Below are 22,588 nucleotides of genomic sequence, written 5' to 3'. Positions count from 1 at the left end.
TCATGCTCTCATGTATTTCCAAAAATAAAATTTATTTCTCAAATAAGGGTTAAAATAAGTTGTATGCATCACTTCTCCAAGTGTTAAAGCAAGTCAGACAAGATTTCAGCTACCATGGAAATTTACATGAATTTTTGATATTAACATATACATGTATATATATATATTATTAGAGATATATCTCTGGTGTCTCACTTTCATTCATCTGTTTATATTGACATGTGATTGGGAAGGTGGGGTGGGGCAATAAAATTGACATGCAAGTATTTGACTTTTCAACCAGTCATGTTAGTCTGTTAGTGTGGCTCTCTGAGTCAAGAAAGACATCAATTTTACATTACAATACGGAATATCGGAACTATTATTTCATTTCCAATTCCGTCGCAGTTTTAATATATAGTATGTCCAACGGTATCTCGTTTTCTGGGTTAACTTAGGCAACTTTTCAGTAAACAAGGCATAACTACATGTATCAGATATAATGTGTGTTCTTGTGTTCTGGCACTTGGCATCATTCTTGGAAGTGGAGAGGGGGGGGGGGAGTTGCCTTAATAAGTTGTTTTGCCTAAATCCCAAAATCCTGGAAAGGAAAGGGGGGGGGGGGGGGCATCTATCCTTCAGTATACTCAAAACATGCATGAGATGAATTCATTGGTTAACCTTGCATTTAGTGCTACAATAAAAAGGGACCAGCTAATAAAAGTATGTCACATGTCAAGAAAAGTGGGGAGGAGGGACCCCCACTCCACCCCACCCCCGGGAACACCCCCCTCCCTGTCTCCTTTGCTACGTGCCTTGAGATTGAGGCATTATTTATGATATTATTGTATAGCGATCAGTTGTTACAATGACTTAAAAAAATCTAATAAATTTAAATGAGTAATTATCCACATATGGGTTGGTAGAGGAAATACACAGTACTGTGAATTAGTTTTGACTTGGCTTCTGCTACCAAACATCTGATAAGTTAATGTCCGAGTACCTCTCCATTCCTTTAAAAGTAATGGAGCAGAGGCCCCGAAGGTCCATTGCTTTAAGTACCGTATTAGGAAAGCCATTTTTTTAAAGCTCACCTGAGCTGAAAGCTCATTGGTGAGCTTTTCAGAACACCTTTTATTCAACATCCATCCTTTAACATTTTTGACATCTTCTCAACCAAACTTGCCACAAAACATGCTTGAGTATAGAGGATTCAAGTTTGTTCAAATAAAGTGCCACATCCTATTTAATTCGTGGAGAAAATTAATAATTAGTGAAATTTTTGTGGCATTTTTTAAAAATCTTCTCAAGAACCACTGGGCCAATTTCAATCAATCTTGGCAAAAATCATTCTTGGGTAAAGGGGATTTTTTTCAACGTGGCCGCATTGATTAAGAGTTAATTTTTTTCATGAAAAGTGTTTATTTAACTCTGCATTTTAATTTTATTTTACAAAATTGAGTCGTGAGTAATGTGGCCCATGTGAATTTATAGATTGAAGTTGGCAAAATTATGCGATTTTCCCGGAAAACGTCAAACTGCGGTAGTTTTGGCATTTACTTGAGTGCTTTAAACATCCGGTGTGAGGAAACGATAGCGCAATACAACTTGGTTCATGTTATGGATAAAAAATATCCTTTTAGATTTATTCTAAAGTGTTTTTTAATTCTTCCAAAATTGGTAGGCCAAAAATGGCATATTGTGGGTCAAGTCTTTTGTTCAAATAAAGTGCCATGCTCCCTCCAAAGGGGAGATTAAATCAAGAAAAAGGCAAAATTAGGTTAGGGTCATTTAAGATTCTTTTCAAGAACCACTGGGCCAGAAAAGTTGAAATCTACATGAAAGCTTTCTGACTTAAAGTAACTTCATGGCCCCTAGGGGTAGGGTGGTGCCACTATAGGGTATCAAAGAGGATATATAGGAAAATCTTCTCAAGAACAACAGGGCCATGATTAGTCATATTGATATGCAAGCATTCCCAGGTAATGCAGATTTAAGTTTATTCAAATTGTGCCCCTCCCCTGTCCCCCACCCCCGATGTAGGGTTGGGCCACAATAGGGATTCAAAGTTTTACATGGGAATACACAGGAAAAAATCTTAATCTCATTATCAGCATGGTTGTGATTAGTCATATTAATATGAAAGCATCCTCAGGTATTGTAGATTTATGTTTTTCAAACTATGATCCTTTGGGGTAAGATGAAGCCACAATTGGGGATCAAAATTTTATGAATATATAGGAAAACATCTTTAAAAATCTTCATTTCAATAACAACAAAGCCATGATTAGTTAAATATTGAATTGCAAGCATCTACAGGTAGTTCAAATTCAAGTTTGTTTACATCAGAGGCCCCAGGGACCACAATAGTTTTATATGGGAATATTCAAGAAATTAATTAAAACAAATTCTTTTCAAGAGTAGAAGCTAGGGCTACACTAAATCATATCAAATGCAAATGTTCCCAAGTTGTGTGGATTCAAGTTTAATTGTCCTGTCTGTCTGTCTGTGTTTGAAACTTCAACCTTGCTCATTACTTTTGAATCATGAGTGGCAGGGTTCTCATATTTCATATTTACATTCCTAGTGACAAAACTTTTTTTTTATGACACCAAAGTTTTTAAACTTTTGACCTTGGAGTTTGACCTACATGTAATTTAAAGAAAATCTAACCTATTCAATATCTCCTGAACTATTTAAGGTATATATTTTGTATATGAAATTTTTTTATACCATCATCTCAGACAGTTAACAAATTGTGATAAAGTATTTCTACCAAAGTCTACTCTGCTTTTCTTTTTTTCTTTTTTTGCCAAAGGATAAGAGTAATTCAAGTTAATGTTGTTTTTTATTAAACTACAAACCACATACAATTATGGCATTAGACCTTTCATATCATACTATATATGATCTTTTGACCTTAACCATCTCCAGCACAGCAAGGTCAAATTAGTCATAATGGTATTGAGGCATCCCCATGTAATATTAAAGTGTGAATTCAGGTTTGGTTATGTTGTGACACATTGGGACTATGATTATGGAGCCAAACTATAGAGTGCAAAAAAAAAAACCTTTTAAAAATCACATCAGCTGAGCAACTGTAGGGCCATGGTGACTTGGGTGAGCAATGCATCTCATGAGTCTCTTGTTATATATGAAATATGTCTTGTGTCAGATTTTAACGGATGGAGCACATTAAGAATTTATGAATTGAAAATTAGCAGTGAACAATATTAACATGTTGACAGCCATCATGACTAAATCACAGACTAACCGGGACATGTAAAGGAGGCTAATGGAACTTGTAGACCAGAAAGATATTCAGTAGACAATCAAAACTTCAAAATGTAATATAAGGAATAACTGTCTAGTTTGTTTGAATTATGGGAGAGATAATTACAATCAAAGCCTGGGGGTAATAATTTCGTAGTGTGATACAAAGCCATTGATATGGATAGGTACAATTTTTATTGAACATTCTTTCTTGCATATTTCTACCACCAGTATCTTTCGTTGTGTGTTATTTGATATTTATGAAAGAGTTATTCAGAATAAGCAAAGATACTGTAAATTGGATCAGATTCATAAAATTCTGTAATAATGAAACTTATTTTATTCAATGTTTTAGTGTACACAACAGGACATGTCCCAGTAGAATTTTTTTTAATGTGTTATCATGTCTCCCCTTCCCAGAAGGGAGACATATTGTTTTAGTGTGAATTCTTCTTCTTCCACTTCTCATACAAAGTTTGTCCAGGCCATAACTTTTTTTGTCTTTTGACATAGGCCTTTGATATTTGGTATGTGGGTATACCATAAGACAGTGTGTGGCATACCATTTTTATGACCTTTGACATTCACCTTTTATGTACAGGTCAAATAATAGAATTTTTTGGCATTTCTTTTGTCCGGACTATAACTTTTTTTTTTTTTTTAGGTCACCTGAGTAAACTCAGGTGACCTATTGCAATTGGTTTTCGTCCATTGTCATCCGTCGTGCGTTAACAATTGAACATTTTTAACTTCTTCTTAATAACTACCAGTCCATTTCTTTTCAAATTTGGTATGAAGCATCATTGGGACAAGGGGGACATAAATTGTAAATTTCAGGACTCCAGCACCCCTGGGGCCCTAGGGGCGGGGCAAAAACTGCCCAAAATTGACAAATTTTCAAACATCTTCTTCTCAAGAACCGCACACATGTAAGAAAAACTAAATGCATAGTGATGTAGAGCAGGAAGGCGTCTACCAAAATTATAAATTTCATGATCCCCGGGGTAGGGGTTCTGACCCCAGGGCGGGGCCAAACTTGTTATATAGTGTTTATGTGTAAAACACTTAAATAACATTTTCTTTAGTGCTTTTGATACTAAATTGAAACTAAATGGATAGAGCAGGTAGTCTTTTACCAAAATTGTAAATTTGATTTTCCCCAGAGTAAGGGTTTTGACCCCAGGGCAGGGCCAAACTTAGTATATAGTATTTATGTGTAAGTTTGCTGATACTGTATAAAATCTAAATGCATACTTAGGAATAGCAGAAAAGGATGTACAAAAAATGATGAATTTCACAACCCAGGGTTATGACTTTATGATGAGTCCAAATTAGTCATATCTTTTGATGTTATAATGTTAATACATAGTACACCTATTATTTAAAGCCTTTCATCAGTGTATGCACTTTTGAGGGCAGTGAAGTTTTAAGAACACATCTTGTTTTATACTGTTGCTGAACATTAGAATTTAGCTTAGGTATTCAGAACAGGAAATTTTTTCCAGATTTCATAGCCCATGGAAGTAGTGATACCTTTTCACTAGTATTCAGGTGACCGATAAGGCCTATGGAACTCTTGTTCTTCTCCAAAACCACTGGGCCAATTTCAACCAAACTTGGCAAAAAGCATCCTTTAATAGGTGAAGAACTTTAAAATTTGTTCAATTAAAGGGGCATGCCCCCTTCAAAGGGGAGATAATCACAAAAATAAAAATAGGGTTGGGTCATTTAAAAATCTTCTCACAGATCTGGCACATTTCTGGGCTAGAAGAGCTGAATTTTTTATGAAAGCTTCCTGACATAGTGCAGATTCAAGTTTGTTAAAATCATGGCCCCCAGAGGTTGGATGGGGTCACAATAGAGAATCAAAGTTTTACATACAAATATATAGGGGAAATCTTTTTAAGAAATCTTCTCAAGAACCACTGGGCCACAAATTTACATGAAAGCTTCCTGACAAGGTGCAGATTCAAGTTTGTTAAAATTGTGACCCCTGAGGGTAGGATGGGACCATGCACAATAGGGGATCAAAGTTTTACATACAAACATATAAGGAAAATCTTTAAAAATCTTCTCAAGAACCACTGGGACAGGAAAGTACAAATCTACATGAAAGCTTCCTGACAAGGTGCAGATTCAAGTTTGTTAAAATCATGACCCCTGAGGGTAGCATGGGGCCACCATAGGGGATCATGTTTTACATACAAATATATAGGGAAAATCATTAAAAGTCTTCTTCTCAAGAATCACTGGGCCAAGAAAGTACAAATTTACATCACAGCTTTCTGACATAGTGCAGATTCAAGTTTTTAAAATAATGGTCCATGGGGGTAGGATGGTCCCACAATAGGGGATCAAAGTTATACATACAAATATATAGAGAAAATCTTTAAGAATCTTCTCAAGAACCATTGGGCCAAAGAAGTTTACATTTACATGAAAGCTTCCTGTCATAGTGCAAATTCATGTTTGTGAAAATCATGGCCCTTGGGGATAGCTAGGTTGGGACCACAATAGAGATCAAAATTTTACATGCGAATATATTTGGGAAATTTTTTTGATATGGGTCAAGGTGACTCAGGTGAGCGATGTGGCCCATGGGCCTCTTGGTTAGTTTGTTTGAGCTATGTGAATTTTATAACTTCTATGCAGCCTATGCAGCCAACCTCTCGATGAATGAGCTGTGGATTGGTTTAAATGACATAGAGACAGAAAATTCCATCAAATGGATTTCAGGAACATCAAATTACCCCAGTGACAAGTAAGGCACAAAGAAGTTTACAGTTTGATATAAGTACATGTATAACTAAATTTAAAAAAAAAAAATTACCTTGTGGGAGACAGTTGGGCATTGCTATGTGCTTATATTGGCAGTTAGCTACAAGCACATGTATCCATGGAAACTTAAGAGATTTTATTATTGGCACTTTGTGTGACTGCCACATTTTTATTCTCCCCAAAAAATTTCAGAGGAGCATATAGTCACTGTCATATCTGTCTGTCCAAGCTCATATCACCTAAACCTTGGTCCTTGAGACAAGAACTTTTGCACCAAGTCTTTCAAGGTCATTTTGGAAAGGTCAAGGTCACTCAGAATACAAAAGTTCCTTATTCTACAATTTTTTAAAATAAAAGTTCCCATCTCCTAAACCTGTCATTAGAAATTGGTCATAACTAATTGCAAATATTCCTTGAGAGAAAGACTTTTGGACCAAAGTCATTTTGAAAAATTCAAGGTCATTCAGAAGATATACTTTATATAAGTAAACAGATCTTTATTTCAACAGTTTTTGAACAGGTATTGATTTTATATCACACAAATAAGTAATAGGCAAATGGCTTTCAGACAAAGGTCACTCAAGGTCATTTTGTAAATGGCAAGGTCACTCAGAACATATACTTTATATATGAGAAAAGAACTTCATTTTAACAATATTTCAACAGTTATTGATCTTTTGAACCAAGGTCTTTCACAATCTTTTGGAAAGGTCATGGTCACTCTGTACATATACCTTATATGAGGACAAAATGCCTTATATCAATAGTTTTTGAACAGGTATTGATCTTATATCACACAAATAAGTAATAGGCAAATGACTTTCAGACAAAGGTCAATGTCACTCAACATATACCTTAGATATTCATTTCAAAGTTCCGTGGGGATCTGGGTTAGAATAGGTCCTCAGTACCCCCTTGCTTGTCGTAAGAGGCAACTAAATGGGGCGGTCCCTGCTCAATGGCCATAAGCGTCGAGCATATTTCTAAATTTTGCAGCCCTTCACCGGCAGTGGTGATGTCTCCATATGAGTGAAATATTCTCGAGAGGGACATTAAACAATATTCAATCAATCAGTCGTCTTTTCAAAAATATTTCAACAGTTATTGATCATTTTGCGATTCATTCGTCATATGAAGTAGTTCATTGGTTAGATGTATTTCGGGGAGCATCCATTAGTTTTACTGATATTCTTATATGATAATTAATGCTACTTGTTAAGATTTGGTAACTTTCTTTTCATATTTCTCTTGCATCAAACTTTTAAAGGGATATTTTAAAAACATTATATTATGCTGTGAGGTGTTGAGGCAGTTTGAGATGCACATTGAGCTGATTTATAAAATATGAGTACTAGCTGGTATTTGTATGAAAAAGTTCATACATTGATTTTCTTTAAAGGGAGAATTTTAGAAATATTTCACATGAATTTTTTTATATAAAAATCAGCTGCGAAAGTGGTAGAATAAGCATTGTGATGATTTGCTCCATTTGTATGATTTGATTATAGATTGGATACTTCATCTGCAGCAGACACCAAGGATTGTGTTGTACACGACACAAGGATTCAGAGGTGGAGTTTTAAATACTGTACCCGAGACAAATTTCCCTTTGCCTGCCAAAGACTAAAAGGTTCAGCAGTTACTTCAATATGAAGATGTTAATTCTTCTTTTGCAGTGCTAAATTCATTTTTTTGATTCAGAAAATGAATGTAAATGATAAAATTTCCTCTGAAAATGAACAATAATGGATAAGAGAAGTGCACTATAGTAATATTATTGATTATCATAGATTTCTTGTTTTATTTTTCTAAGTGGGAGAAACTGACCTTTTTAAGGTACCTGAAGCTGTTGACAAGGAAAGTAAGTATTAAAAAATTAAACATCTTACTTTGCCGTAAAATAAAAGAAGAAATGATATGCTGTTATTAGTCCCCTACCGGTTTGTAAAACTGAAGGGGACTATATATAGGGTTCTCCTCTGTCTGTCCGTCACTCTGTCAGTCAGTCTGTCCCTTTGGTTTTCCAGAATTGTTTCCGTTATGCTTGTGAGGATTCATTTGAAACTTGCAGTGTAGTTTCAGGGTGGCAAACTACAGATCAAAATTGAATTTCATAATGTTTGATCAATGGGTGTGAAAGAAATTAATCTCTATATTGTTACAATTTTATATTTATCAGGATCATGTTCTGATAGAAATTCTGTAAAAGTTGTTTGGACATCTGAATAGAGTCAGTTGACGAAACTCGGTCACTGATTGTGTAAATAATCACTTCATTAATTTAACATTTCAAGCTCATTAATCGCAAAAGGAACATATCAATGAAAATATACATCGAATTGCGAGTATTTTTTTGTATTGTCCGTGAGCAAAGTTTGATCTGTCGACAGTACTCAATTTAATCACATTCCTGCAATCCGACTGAAATCGCGGGTATTCAAAATCAGCCTTCAAACATTTGATAGTAAGGAGTAATATGACCAGGGTTCACAAGTCCTTTATAAGTAATACCTAAGTAAGAGCTATGAATATTACATCCATGTGTAGTTTTGTGTTATGCACGATAGTTGCAAAAACAGTGACCCAGATTTGACTGAATAAGACTATTTCATTCCAGCCATTTGTATTAACAACAAAAATTAAACTAAATCGATACTGGTGAACATGGTGACTTGGTACCAGTATTTTAGGTCATAGTTCAAGGTTAAAAACACTAGATATACATTCTCTCGAATCATATCCATCAATGAATGGGGGCACCGGTAGGGGACAAGTATTGCTTATGCAATACTCTCAGAATGCTTGCTTATTGATAAATTTCAAGGACTGACTTATCGTTGATTACAGAAATGAGTATTTTTTGTTCAAAAGGATTCAGATGGGGTTGCATGGTCTCTGGTCACTTTTACTAGAAAAACTGCATGTATATATTTATCAAGCTGAGCATATATCATAGAGGATACTTTTACTTTTAGAGAATAGTCATAATTTTAACATGTTTGCCTGTATAAATAAATATATATATATATATATATATATATATATATATATATATATATACATGTATATATATATATATATATATATATATACAGGCAAACATGTTAAAATATATATATATATATATATATATATATATATATATATATATATATATATATATCGTGGCTATATCCATCAATTCAAATAAAATTATTATGTATCTTAGCAAAACCCATTAACAATTTAATGAGAATAATTCAGGTAATTCAGGTATGCCTTGTAGCCAATAGGCCTAATTTCTTACAACATTCAATCAGCTTCAAAACAGTTTTCATGCCTCTAAATTTGTGTCATTTTGACAAGTTGTGGAAATTGAACTACAGTATCCAGTCACATGTGAATTTTTTGATGTAAAAGTGTTATTTCTATCATTATGTCATCTTTGCATTTTACTCCATATCAAGCTGTACAAGTATATTTTCTGCTTATGCATAAGCTAGCCATGCTGACTTTCTACTTTGCTTTCAAATGATATACTATTTTGCACCAGATTTTTCTAATGTACCTCAAGACACTATATTCCTGTAATGTACCTCAAGAGTTACACTAGCTAACACCAGATTCCTGTAATGTATCTCAAGAGATACACTAGCTAACACCAGATTCCTGTAAATGTACCTCAAGAGATACACTAGCTAACACCAGATTCCTGTAATGTACGTCAAGTGATACACTAGCTAACACAGGATTCCTGTAATGTACCTCAAGAGATACACTAGCTAACACAGGATTCCTGTAATGTACCTCAAGTGATACACTAGCTAACACCAGATTCCTGTAATGTACCTCAAGAGATACACTAGCTAACACCAGATTCCTGTAATGTACCTCAAGAGATACACTAGCTAACACCAGATTCCTGTAAATGTACCTCAAGAGATACACTAGCTAACAGCAGATTCCTGTAATGTACCTCAAGTGATACACTAGCTAACACCAGATTCCTGTAATATACCTCAAGTGATACACTAGCTAACACCAGATTCCTGTAATGTACCTCAAGTGATACACTAGCTAACACCAGATTCCTGTAATGTACCTCAAGAGATACACTATCTAACACAGGATTCCTGTAATATACCTCAAGAGATACACTAGCTAACACAGGATTCCTATAATGTACCTCAAGTGATACACTAGCTAACACAGGATTCCTGTAATGTACATCAAGTGATACACTAGCTAACACCAGATTCCTGTAATGTACCTCAAGAGATACACTAGCTAACACAGGATTCCTGTAATGTACCTCAAGTGATACACTAGCTAACACCAGATTCCTGTAATATACCTCAAGAGATACACTAGCTAACACCAGATTCCTGTAATGTACCTCAAGAGATACACTAGCTAACACAGGATTCCTGTAATGTACCTCAAGAGAAACACTAGCTAATACCAGATTCCTGTAATGTACCTCAAGTGATACGTACACTAGCTAACACAAGATTCCTGTAAATGTACCTCAAGAGATACACTAGCTAACACCAGATTCCTGTAATGTACGTCAAGTGATACACTAGCTAACACAGGATTCCTGTAATGTACCTCAAGAGATACACTAGCTAACACAGGATTCCTGTAATGTACCTCAAGTGATACACTAGCTAACACCAGATTCCTGTAAATGTACCTCAAGAGATACACTAGCTAACACCAGATTCCTGTAATGTACGTCAAGTGATACACTAGCTAACACAGGATTCCTGTAATGTACCTCAAGAGATACACTAGCTAACACAGGATTCCTGTAATGTACCTCAAGAGATACACTAGCTAACACAGGATTCCTGTAATGTACCTCAAATGATACGTACACTAGCTAACACCAGATTCCTGTAATGTACCTCAAGAGATACACTAGCTAACACAGGATTCCTGTAATGTACCTCAAGAGATACACTAGCTAACACCAGATTCCTGTAATGTACCTCAAGAGAGTAGTAAAGGTATATAGATTCTTCACATGTTAAAGGGACTGACTCACGATTTTACCCAAAATTTTCTTTTTCACTTTTAATGATGAAAATCTACTGTCTAATGTGTTTGAAAGATTTCACATGAAAATTAAGGTGTTACATCATCACAGAATCTCATTTTAGAGAGTTTATTATTTGTTTTGTAAACAAAGATTGCAGTATGCTATTGTTTACGAAATTTTCAAAAGAAATGGATATTGATCCAAGTATCATATCTTTCGCATTTCAAGCATTTTAGGGGTGAAATGTGTCATCTAAAAGTTAAAATTTGTTACTATGCAAAATTAAGATGCATTATATTGCAAAATCAATATTTCACTTGTTTGTTTGTTTACATAAAAAGACTCGAGTCTTTGTTTGCATAACACATATTTAAGGCTAAAATATTACTTTTATTCTTGCATTCAGAAGGTCAAAATCTTGGCTGTCAACATTAAATGAGCTATATTTCTAATGTTTAACATCAAAAATGAAAAATATTTTTATCAAAAATCGTGAACCAGTCCCTTTAAGGTTGGTGTTGAGGTGTTTGTTTTTACTTACAAAGGTCGTGAAAGGTTTTTTTTATTCAGTGCAATATGTCTTCATTGTAGAATTATTTGGAAAAATGAATATATATTTTGTACTTTTATATCAATTCTTAGAATAAATGACATGTGAATAGAATTGACAGACTGCATATCAATTCTTAGAATAAATGACATGTGAATAAAATTGATAGACTTCATATCAATTCTTGGAAATAAATGACATGTGAATAAAATTGATAGACTAATTTTGTAATGTTTAGCATTTTTGTAGCTCATGTTTCTTTATCCACTGTAAATACAGTTATCATACATGTATATATCTATAGTACATGTAATAAAAGTGATATTGGATCAATGTGCTGATTTTAAAGAAATTCAATATTTTATAGAATTTGCATGTTGATGTTCATTTATACAAACAAAAAGTAATTCTGTAGTAAACTGAATTTATACATGAGAAATTAATTGAAATCTTTTATGTCGTCTGTAATTGCAATTACAAAACAATGTATATGAACATAAACTAATGCAACACTGCAATATTTTTGTGCTGCAGATACCTGTGCATTGCAGAATGGTTGTGTGCAAGTTAGTTGCAGGGGCAGATCCAAGAATTTTGGTTTTCAAAATGACTTATTTTTACCTTTTTTAAGCAAAATTTTTTGACAAAAAAGGGGGGGGGGGAGTTGACCCTGGACCCCCACCCATCAGGATCTGCCACTGCATTGCTGAGGATGATGAGATGTAACGAGTATTATTGTATTCAGCAATTGCAGTCAATTTCCTGGAATATTTCATAATTTTATGTGCACAAAACTGTCAAACATTCAGTCACATTTATTACAAGTACCTCTGTAGTTACAAGTTGTTGGGATATCTCTTTTTTCTGGGAGAATGGAGATACTGATAGATTTTCACCCTGACATTGTAATTATTAACACATATCATGTAAAATGCAAGGGTTGCTGGATTATGACTATCAATTATGTAGAGCTTGCTTCAAGATGTGTGTGAAATTGTCAGTAACTGAGCCAGCCATGGTTTGTCAATTTTATTTTTAATAAATTTTTACTGAAAATAACTCTGTTTAACCATTCAAAAAAGAGAGATGCTGTGGTCTTAAATATCTTGTTAAGAAATTTTGATATGACATGAAGTATATATAGATAAAGAATATGCATGGTTTATTGACAGTTACAGTGTTTTCTTTATGTTTTTAGGTCACCTGAGCTGAAAGCTCAAGTGAGCTTTTCTGATCGCTTGTTGTGCGTCGTTTGTCTGTCAGTCTGTCTGTAAACTCTTCACATTTTCGACTTCTTCTCCAGAACCACTTGGCCAAATTCAACCAAACTTTTTAAAAAGCATCCTTGAATGAAGGAGTTTCAAGTTTGTTCAAATGAAGGGCCATGCTTCTTTCAAAGGGGAGATAATCACAAAAATGCAAAAATAGGGTGGGGTCATTTAGAAATCTTCTTCTCAAGAACCACTGGGCCAGAAGAGGTGAAATTTTCATGAAAGCTTCCTGACATAGTGGAGATTTAAATTTGTTAAAATCATGACTCCTGGGGATAGGATGGTGTCACAATAAGGGATCAAAGTTTTACATACAAATATATAGGAAAAATCCTTAAAAGTCTTCTTTAAAGAAAGCTTCCTGACATAGTGTAGACTCAAGTTTGTTAAAATCATGGCCCCTCGGGGTAGGTTGGGGGCACAATAGGAAGTTTTACATGCGAATATATTGGGAAAATCTTTAAATATGGGCCAAGGTGATTTAGGTTAGCGATGTGGCCCATGGGTCTTTTGTTTTGTTTGAGATAAAAAAAATCTGAAATGTTTTTTAATTTGAAAACTATCCAAACCATATACTTGTATTTTTTTCTGATCTCTTTAAAATCTCAGAGATACAAAGCACGGCTTGTGACTTCTTCAGATTTATTGATTAAGGAACTCAAGTTTTATTAAAACTAATAACTTATTCACACAGGTATTGTGCCTTATAATCACCAGGTCTGGCGGTTATAAAACTTTTTTGAGCACGTTTTCATACTCAAACTCAAACTCCGGGTTCTAAATCATACTCATACTCAAAAATGAAAGTGATAAAACTTTTATAAAATCATTCTCATACTTAAATGAAGTACATTCTCAAGATATTTTTAGTATGCTTTGGAGCTTGCTCGGAGATGTACTCAAAACAAACATGGCTGAGTTTGAGTATGAGTAATGGTAAAAGTTTTATAACTTCCAGGCGTGTTCTTAACAATGTCTATATCCATTACACCCTTCAATAATTGTAGATGACCTGTAATATGAATTTAACACTAATGTCCAGGGGCTCAAAGTACACCAATTATGATTTTAAAAAGTGTTGAATTTTGCAAGAGGTGTTTTGTTTTTTCAGATTTTGATCCTGTGTCATTACGGTGGGTAATAATTTTAGCAATCATTGGTGGAATTGTGTTCATCATTCTGTTGACTGTGTTGTATTGCTGTGTCAAACACAAGAAAGCCCAGAGGATTCGTGGGAATGCAGAAAGGAGTCAGACATATCAACCTAGCAACAATGCAAGGAGACTCAGCAGCTCAATAGAACCCAGTGCACCTGCAGAAGAGCCCAACTGTCCACCCGCATACTGGTCCCTGTCCACGGAGCCTGACAGGAGGTCCCTACCCCCAACTTACGAGGAGTCCCAGCTGACAGAACCAAGCAAACAAAGCATGCTCACTTAATGCCGAAAATGTTTTAGTGAATTAGTATGTTCTGAAAATACATTTATTTCATTTTTACTGAAACAATGATGTGTTATGCTCATTGGTGGATTTGATTACTGTCCACATGGAATTGTACTTACAGTGTAGCTGTGAATACTATTATTTTTGCTGGTTACTTTCATGTTTTCAAAATGAAATTTAATTGATTTAACTCCATAAATAGGTCACCAGAGTATCTAAGGTGACCCCATGCAATCTTAATTTTGCTTCTCTGTCCTCATCCATTGTGCATTGTTCGATCATCATATTTTGATTCCTTTGTGCATTCTGGAAATCAGCAAATCTCCTCGTTGTAAAAAACGTGTATTTCTTTCGCAGCTTTGTGTATCTGACATGACTTTCTTTAATCTGTTAATGAAGTAACATGTGGTAAAATCTGAAATGTTGTATGCTGTCAAACAAGTCTGCAAGTTATTCCCTTTTTATGATGTGTTATTAGTTTTGTTATTCCTTCATTTTGTCATGTGACCTCTGGAGTGACCCATTTGATTTTGATACTCAATATTTAATACTTTTTTAAAAAGCATACAGAGTTTGTGTACACTTGCTGAGATTAAATACTAATTTTGTGCACATTCACTTGCCTTGTGTTGTTCAGAGATGTGTTTAACTTTACAGAATATATTATATAGATTTATATGGAACATGAAGTGAATGTGAATTAAACCCTGTGATTTCAGAAAAAGAAGTAGAGCACAGTTTTCCCTGGGCGGTTTCCCTTGGAGCAGGAGGAGCCACATTAGTTATCATTGTGATACTTGTGTTTTGTGCCCGTAGAAAGGTCGAAAAGAGGAGACATAATGATCACTTAGCCAATCAGGCTGAAGTTGACAGATTAACCAGGGAAAATACAGAGAGGAATCGATGGACCAATCAAAGGTCCCTAAACTCAGAGAATCAACCAATTTCCATGGAGATCAGAATAGCTGGTCCCCCTCCTCCTCCATATGAAGAATATGTAACAAAACCTTCACTATACTGAGTAGAATGATTATATAAGGCAAAAACAGATTTGTCATTGCTTTGCTCAATGTAGTTTTTAGGTCACTTGAGTAATTGCAATTGGTCATCGTCCGTTGTGTGTTAAAAATTGGGCATATTGTATTTAACTTCTTGATACATGTAACTACCATTCCAATTATTTCAAAATTTAGTATGAAGTATCTTTGAGACAAGAAGGAATCAAATTGTAAATTTCAGGACCCCTGCACCCCTGGGGCCATAAGGAAGGGGCAAAAACTGTCAAAAATTGATCAATTTTCAAAAAGTCTTTTCTAGAATGGCACAAAAACTAAATGCATAGTGATGTAGAGTAGGAAGGCCTCTACCAAAATTGTAAATTTTGATCCCAATGGTAGAGGTTCTGACTCCAAGGCAGGGCCAACTTGATATATAGTGTTTATTTGTAAAACATTTAAATAACAGCTTTTGTAATGCTTTTGATACTAAATTGAAAGAAAATAGAATTTTTTTTAGATGGAGTAGGTAATCCGTAACCAAAATTGTAAATTTCATGATCTCAGGGTTAAGGGATTTGGTTCCAGGATGGGGCCAAAATTATTACAATGATAATTGTCTTTATCATTTGAAAGACTTATTTAAACTAAATGCATATTTAGGCTTAGCAAAAGCAGAAAAGGGTGTACCAAATTTATGATTTTCGCATCCCCAGGGTGTTGACTCAAGGATGAGTCTAAGTTAGTCATATTATATTAATGCTATATATATATATATGTATATTATATTATGTAAAGTCTTTCATCAGTATATAGGCACTTTTGGGGCAGTTATTGAGTTTTGAGAACACATCTTGTTTTATATTGTTGCTGAACATTAAAATTTAGCTTAGATATTTAGAACAAGAATTTTTTTCCAGATTTCATAGCCCTTGGGCCTAAAGTGATACTTTTAATACCCAGGTAACCAATAAGGCCTACAGGCCTCTCATTATATGCCTGTTATATAGACAGGTCATATTTTGGTATGGCACAGTGCATTTGTCCATTACACATCTGTCCATATGTGAGCATCTCGTGGGTCAAATGAAAACGTTACTTCTAAGCTAGGCTAAAATCATTGAACTTTGTACACGTTTCTAATGATAAGAGGAAGAAGGTCAAAGGTTAAAGTCAACCTCACATAGGTAATTTTATTGACACAAAACAAATTAGAAATAATACTAATAAGGCTAGGATAATCAAACCTGATATACAGATATTCAACTATTATACATTGTAGATGTGCATTTGTCTGTCTCTCTGTCAGTGTTTTGTGGGTCAGATAAAAACAGGCTAGATAGGGATGGGATGTATAATGGTATGAAGCAGCATGTCTGTTCATCCACCAGCACCCTGTGGGAAGGATAATATTAAGCTTACTGATAAGGGTAGTCAAACCTGGTAAACATATTCCCAATGGTGATAGGAAGATGTCCTGTTATTTCTCAAGTTCAAAATGATTATCATGAAGAAAAAAGTACTAATAAGCCTAAAACCATCAAACTAGGAGTGCATTTTCCCCCATGGTGTTGATGCCAAGTGTATTTTGAAAAGTTACTTTATTAGAATGAAATATATTTCTTCAAATTGATGTTTGATAAAGTCTTCATATAACTAACATTTTATTGATACTCTCGATATCAGAGAAAGTGTCAAAAGAACACTCAAATGTGGCTGTTCATTTTTCATGTGATTCCTGACGGCATTTCTTATTGTATTGGGCAGGTACTTTTCGCAGTGTGTGCATTGCACTTGTTTGTCTTTTGCATTAGTAACTGACATTTGCTGGTGTTATTATGGTTGTACATTTTCAGAGTGTTTCTCAATAAGGTTTATTTTTTATGCACCCACAGTCAGAGGGGACGTATTATGTTATGGCACTGTCCGTGTGAACATCAGAGGTAATGTTTTCCAGACTTTTTTCTGTAACAGATGCATATATAGTGTTGAAATTCGGTCACAATTTCTCCCCCAAGAAGCACAAGAGTGAGTTTGCATTTCAGCTGGATTGGTGCTATTTGGCCTATTTTAGTGCTTAAAGTAGGTCAAACAGTTTTCCAGACATTTTTTTGTTACAGATATTGCCCTGAAATTTAGTCACAAGCTTCCTCTTGGAGGAATAAAAGTGCAGATTGCATTTCAGCTATATTGGTGCACACACCATAATCTATTCAGGGGGAAAAGTAGGTCAAACAATTTTCTGGACTTTTTTGTTACAGATACAGGTATACCCTGAAATATAATCACAACTTCCTCTTGGAGGAATACAAGTTCACTTTGTATTTCAGCTGGATTGGTGCAGAGTGACCTACTTTAGGGCTAAAAGTAGGTCAAACAGTTTTCCGGATTTTTTTCATTATGGATACAAGTATTGCCCTGAAATGTAGTCAGAATTTTCTTGGAGAAATACATCTTCAGTTTGCATTTCAGCTTATTTGGTGAACCGTGACCTACTTTAGGGCTAAAAGTAGGTCAAATAGTTTCTTGGACTTTTTCTCATTTTGGATACAGATATTGCCTTGAAATTTTGTCATCACTGTGTGACGGGCGTATGATGATCTGTTTACGGTACTCTGGTTTAAGCATTATCCTATTGCTGATCTGCTTGCTCTAGTGTTTTAAGGAAGGAGTAAAGATCCTAATCAGGAGACTTACTTTTTTATGTTTTTAAGTCCTTTGTCACAACCAATCTTTGAAAAGCAAATTTTTAAGTTGTGTTTGTGTTATACAGTTAATTCTTGAATTATCGCCACTTTTTATTGCCATTTTCACTATACCACCATGTAGACGCTATTGTCAAAACACTTTTCCTGCTGTATAAATATCCCATTAAATTTGCAAACAAATTTTTATGTACAAGGGTATGTTCATTTTCCTACTGGTACTTCAGCATAACTGTTTTTAGTCATTTTTGTATCATATACAACAATGACATTGGTCACATTAATGTTGAATCTTTTTCCTCAGTGCCCAAGGTGAAGTTCATAATGTTTATGTTCCTGCTCATGCTTTCTCCGATGATCTCTGACCTCTGAATTGGACACATGACTGTCACTTGAAATGGGCGAGTGACAAGTTGTTTGTAAACACCTATTTAAAATAATTTTGGTTAACAGGTGAAATGATGTATGACATGTTGTAGAGCCTCATAAATATGTATGTGCAAAGATTTAATTGCGTTAAATTGTTGAAATTCGGACCGTACAACCTTTAAAAGAAATCCTTTTGATTTTTGGGTCAAATATAAGGTCAGCCATGCAGTTATATGTTTTCATGTTTTTTGTGATACAACCTAGTCATTTGTTTGTTATACCTACCTTGTTTTATTTTATAACACATGTATATTGTGTATTTGAATTTAGATTCTCATATTTTAGTTTGGATATATATATTGAAAGACTATTTTGCTTTAGTGCCTTTCTAATATTTGTATGTACACATGCATGTACTTGCGTTTATACACAAACTTGCATAATGTTAACTGGTACATTTTCTGTATTCCCATTTAGTATTAAATTAATACTTTTGTACAATAAAACACATCATTTAGTATTAAATTAATACTTTTGTACAATAAAACACATCATTTAGTATTAAATTAATACTTTTGTACAATAAAACACATCATTTGTGGTGTTTCAGTGTTTTTCTGCGACAAGGATTTTTTTGACAATTTACATTTTATGATAAATAACAGAAATGCCAAATTCTGCTAAACTACAGGAGATTTACGGGAACTTTGGCATTACCTAGTATCAAAACTGGGACAACAATTTAAAAGACCTTGGAATTTCTTATAACCTGCCTGAAATCTAAAGAAAATTTGCATCATTTGACATTTTGAGGAATTTTATTATATATTTTAGTATATAGGAATCGCTCTGTCTGTCTGTGCAGATTCGTGTCCGGGCCATAACTTCTTTGTTCTTTGACTTAGGCATACCATATTTGGCACACAGGTGGATCACCATGAGACGATGTGTCGAGTACCTTCATGACCTTGACCCTTGACCTCAAGGTCAAAATTAAAAGTTTTTTTTTACAATGGATTCATGTCCGGGCCATAACTTCTTTGTTCTTTGACATAGGTATACCATATTTGACCCATGAATGTATCACCATGAGACGATGTGTCATGTACCTTCATGACCTCTATATGACCTTGACCTCAAGGTCAAAATTAAAGGTTTTTACAATGGATTCATGTCAGAGCCATGACTTCTTTGACATAGGCATACCATATTTGACACATGAGTGTATCACCACGAGACGATGTGTGGGGTACCTTCATGACCTCTATATGACCTTGAACTTTGACCTCAAGGTCAAAATTGATTATAGGGTTTTGACATAGTCATACCATAAGACATGGGTGTATCACCATGAGACTATGTGTCATGTATTCATGACATCTTTATGACCTTGACCTTTGATCTCAAGGACAAAATTATAGGTTTATGCCATGGATTTGTGTTCGGACTATATCTTCCATTTTCTTCTACAAAGGCATACCATATTTTAACGCTCAGGAAAGAGGTAATTTATACCTATTAACAACACCCTTTGGGAGATTGGGGTAAGCGGGGGTATTCTTAGTGAGCATTGCTCACAGTACCTCTTGTTAAAATAAAGACATCCATTGTCTTAGATATGAAAAATTATCATGCAGGTGACCTTCATGTGTTTGCATTCAATTACCAATAAACTCTTCCCTTGTATTTTTTGCCTTAATTCCTTATTCCGAATAAGTAATGGTATACTCAAGTAAGCTTTTCTGATCGTCTGTTGTCCGTCCTCTGTAAACTGTTCACATTTGTGACTTCTCCAGAACCACTCTGTCAATTTCAACAAAACTTGGCAAAAAGCATCCTTTGGTTAAGGGCTTTCAAATTTGTTGAAGGGTTATGCCGCCTTCAAAGGGGAGATAATCACAATAATAGGGTGGGGTCATTTAAAAATCTTCTCGAGGACCACTGAACCAGAAGAGCTGATATTTACAAGAAAGCTTCCTGACATAGTGCAGATTTAAGTTTGTTAAAACCATGACCCTGGGAGTAGGTTGGGGCCACAATAGGGGATCAAAGTTTTACATGCAAATATATACATGTAGGTAAAATCTTTGAAAATCTTCTTCTCAAGAAACACTGGGCCAGGAAAGTTCAAATTACATGAAAGCTTCCCAACACAGTGCAAATTTAAGTTTGTTAAAATCATGACCCCCCGAGGGTAGGATGCGGCCACAATAGGGGAATCAAAGTTTTACAAACATTTAAAAATATTCTTCTCAAGAACCATTGGGCCAAAGAAGTTTACATGAAAGCTTTCTGATATAGTGCCGATTCAAGTTTATAAAAATCATGGCCCCCTGGGGGTAGGTTGGGGGTCGCAATAGGGATCAAAGTTTTACATTCAAATATATGGGGAAAATCTTTAAAAGGAAAGACAATTCCCTAACCACATTGTTGCTTTTATGAATAAAGTATTACTTACTGATATCATAAATGACAGTCTTTAACAACAAAAATCCTTGCTTAACAATTAAATCAATATTAATCTATCATGTATTTTAAATCACCCGCCGCTAAGAGAGCAGCCATTGAAGTTTAATTTATAATGTCACACCATTGGTTCCCGTTTATTTCATCAGCAGCACTGTAGACATGACAAGTGACGAACAGTTAAGTTTGGAGCCATATAGATTTGAGCCCGTTCTTTCGCAAGAAGAAATCGAGAAAAGAAGACGTTCATTTGAGTCACAGACCAGGCAGACGATACATGTTTCTTCATACAGATGTCTTGAACCTCAACTTGTCATTACGCAAATGATGGCTCCACAGTCTTTTCTTTTCAGATGACCAATGGTTGGGTCAGGAATTTTAAAAAAAAACTTTTTCACATCTCCCCTTCGCATTAGTGCAATTAACAGCTCAACAGGAAGGCATCGAAGAAATACTTCGTAAAATCTACCACATGCACATCTCATCTTTGGTGATCTTAAAATCTAATCAAAACCTGAACAGACAGTGTGACGTCAAAATTATTGATTTTTGTGGTCTTGAATACAAATTTTTAGAGTCCACATCATGGCAGCCTCTATAGATTTCAATATTTAACGTTTTCAAATTAGTGCTGAAGCTTATGTAGGCTGTATATCAACGGAATAATATGGCAAATTTTTATATAATTAATCCTATCATAAACATTTTTTGGGTTGCCTTCCCTTTAAATATGGCGCAAGACCATAATTAAACCACCAATATATTAATACACTGTATTGCTCTTCAATCTAGTGATTAAATTTAGATGTTAGATCCACTCACATACTAGCGAGTATGTGATCGGCTCAAACATTTAATTTTGATTAGATTGTAGAGCTCTTCAGTGTTTCATCTCATGAATAAATACCCGGGTTTAATCTTCAGTCCCGATCTTATCAAGTCTTGTCTTGGAGGATACACATGTAATGATATTATTCCATTATATTTATATTACAAAATCGCATTTTCCTCTATGAACCAACCAATTTCAGCATGCGACACAATCCATTCATATTGACTCACAATCCGTTCATATTGACTATGAACGGATTATGAACTAGTTTAAATGAACGCGACTGAGAGAGCGTAAGGATTTGAAAAAGTCAACATGTGTTACAAAGATCTCGCAAATTCACACCTCGGATTAAGATTGTGAACTTAAGTGGATTATCATCCCAATCTTTCAGTCTCCTAACTTTAAAATACAGTGCACCATGCAATGTTGATAAAAGGCAGGGTAAGATGAAGTGTGACGTCATGTCTGTGTTTTGACGTATGTCACAATACGACTGTGACATAGGTGGATCTTAGGAGTTCGTTTTACAAAATATTTCCTGACTTATACAAGCAATGTAAACAAATGGTGATTTAGTAAATGAATATAAGAAATGAACATCTGTGACTAGCACTAGCGATTCACAGAGAATTTGCCTCAAATCCAAATCCGTTCATATTGACCATGAACAGCTCTCAAGTGATATTCATTTCTTAAATATAGGTTATAAATTCTTTTATTAAAAATATCATCTAAATTAGTTTTTGTTAGGATAACATGTGAAGCCTCATGGGCTATTTCCAGTACAGAGCAGAACTGAGCAAGGCAGTATGTGCTCTACGGACTGGCAACATTTTTTCAGCAACAAAAATCAGATTGTCCACTTTCCATCTCTTCCCAATTCACAACACAATAAATGAAC

At 34.8% G+C, this 22,588-nt stretch overlaps 1 protein-coding gene across 4 annotated transcripts in view; it reads left to right on the top strand.

Moving 5' to 3' along the window:
* The window catches only part of LOC125663638 (uncharacterized), a 30,297-nt gene extending 11,307 nt beyond the window's left edge, over positions 1–18,990 (top strand). For 3 of the 4 annotated variants that reach the window (XM_048895933.2, XM_048895932.2, XM_056153024.1), the window contains 4 exons: positions 5,905–6,013; positions 7,539–7,660; positions 7,844–7,891; positions 13,986–14,935. In XM_048895933.2, coding sequence (XP_048751890.2) covers positions 5,905–6,013; positions 7,539–7,660; positions 7,844–7,891; positions 13,986–14,314 — 608 coding nt within the window. In that variant the 3' untranslated portion in view covers positions 14,315–14,935. Of the gene's footprint in view, positions 1–5,904; positions 6,014–7,538; positions 7,661–7,843; positions 7,892–13,985; positions 14,936–15,036 lie in introns of those variants that run through there. The other variant, XM_056153023.1, reaches the window with a different exon arrangement.
* The last annotated feature ends 3,598 nt before the right edge of the window (positions 18,991–22,588 follow it).

This window comes from Ostrea edulis, chromosome 1, assembly GCF_947568905.1.
Source record: "Ostrea edulis chromosome 1, xbOstEdul1.1, whole genome shotgun sequence".
In the NCBI taxonomy this organism is placed as follows: Eukaryota; Metazoa; Mollusca; class Bivalvia; order Ostreida; family Ostreidae; genus Ostrea; species Ostrea edulis.
Note: the sequence above shows the minus strand (reverse complement) of the source record. Positions and strands in the feature narration are given on the sequence as shown.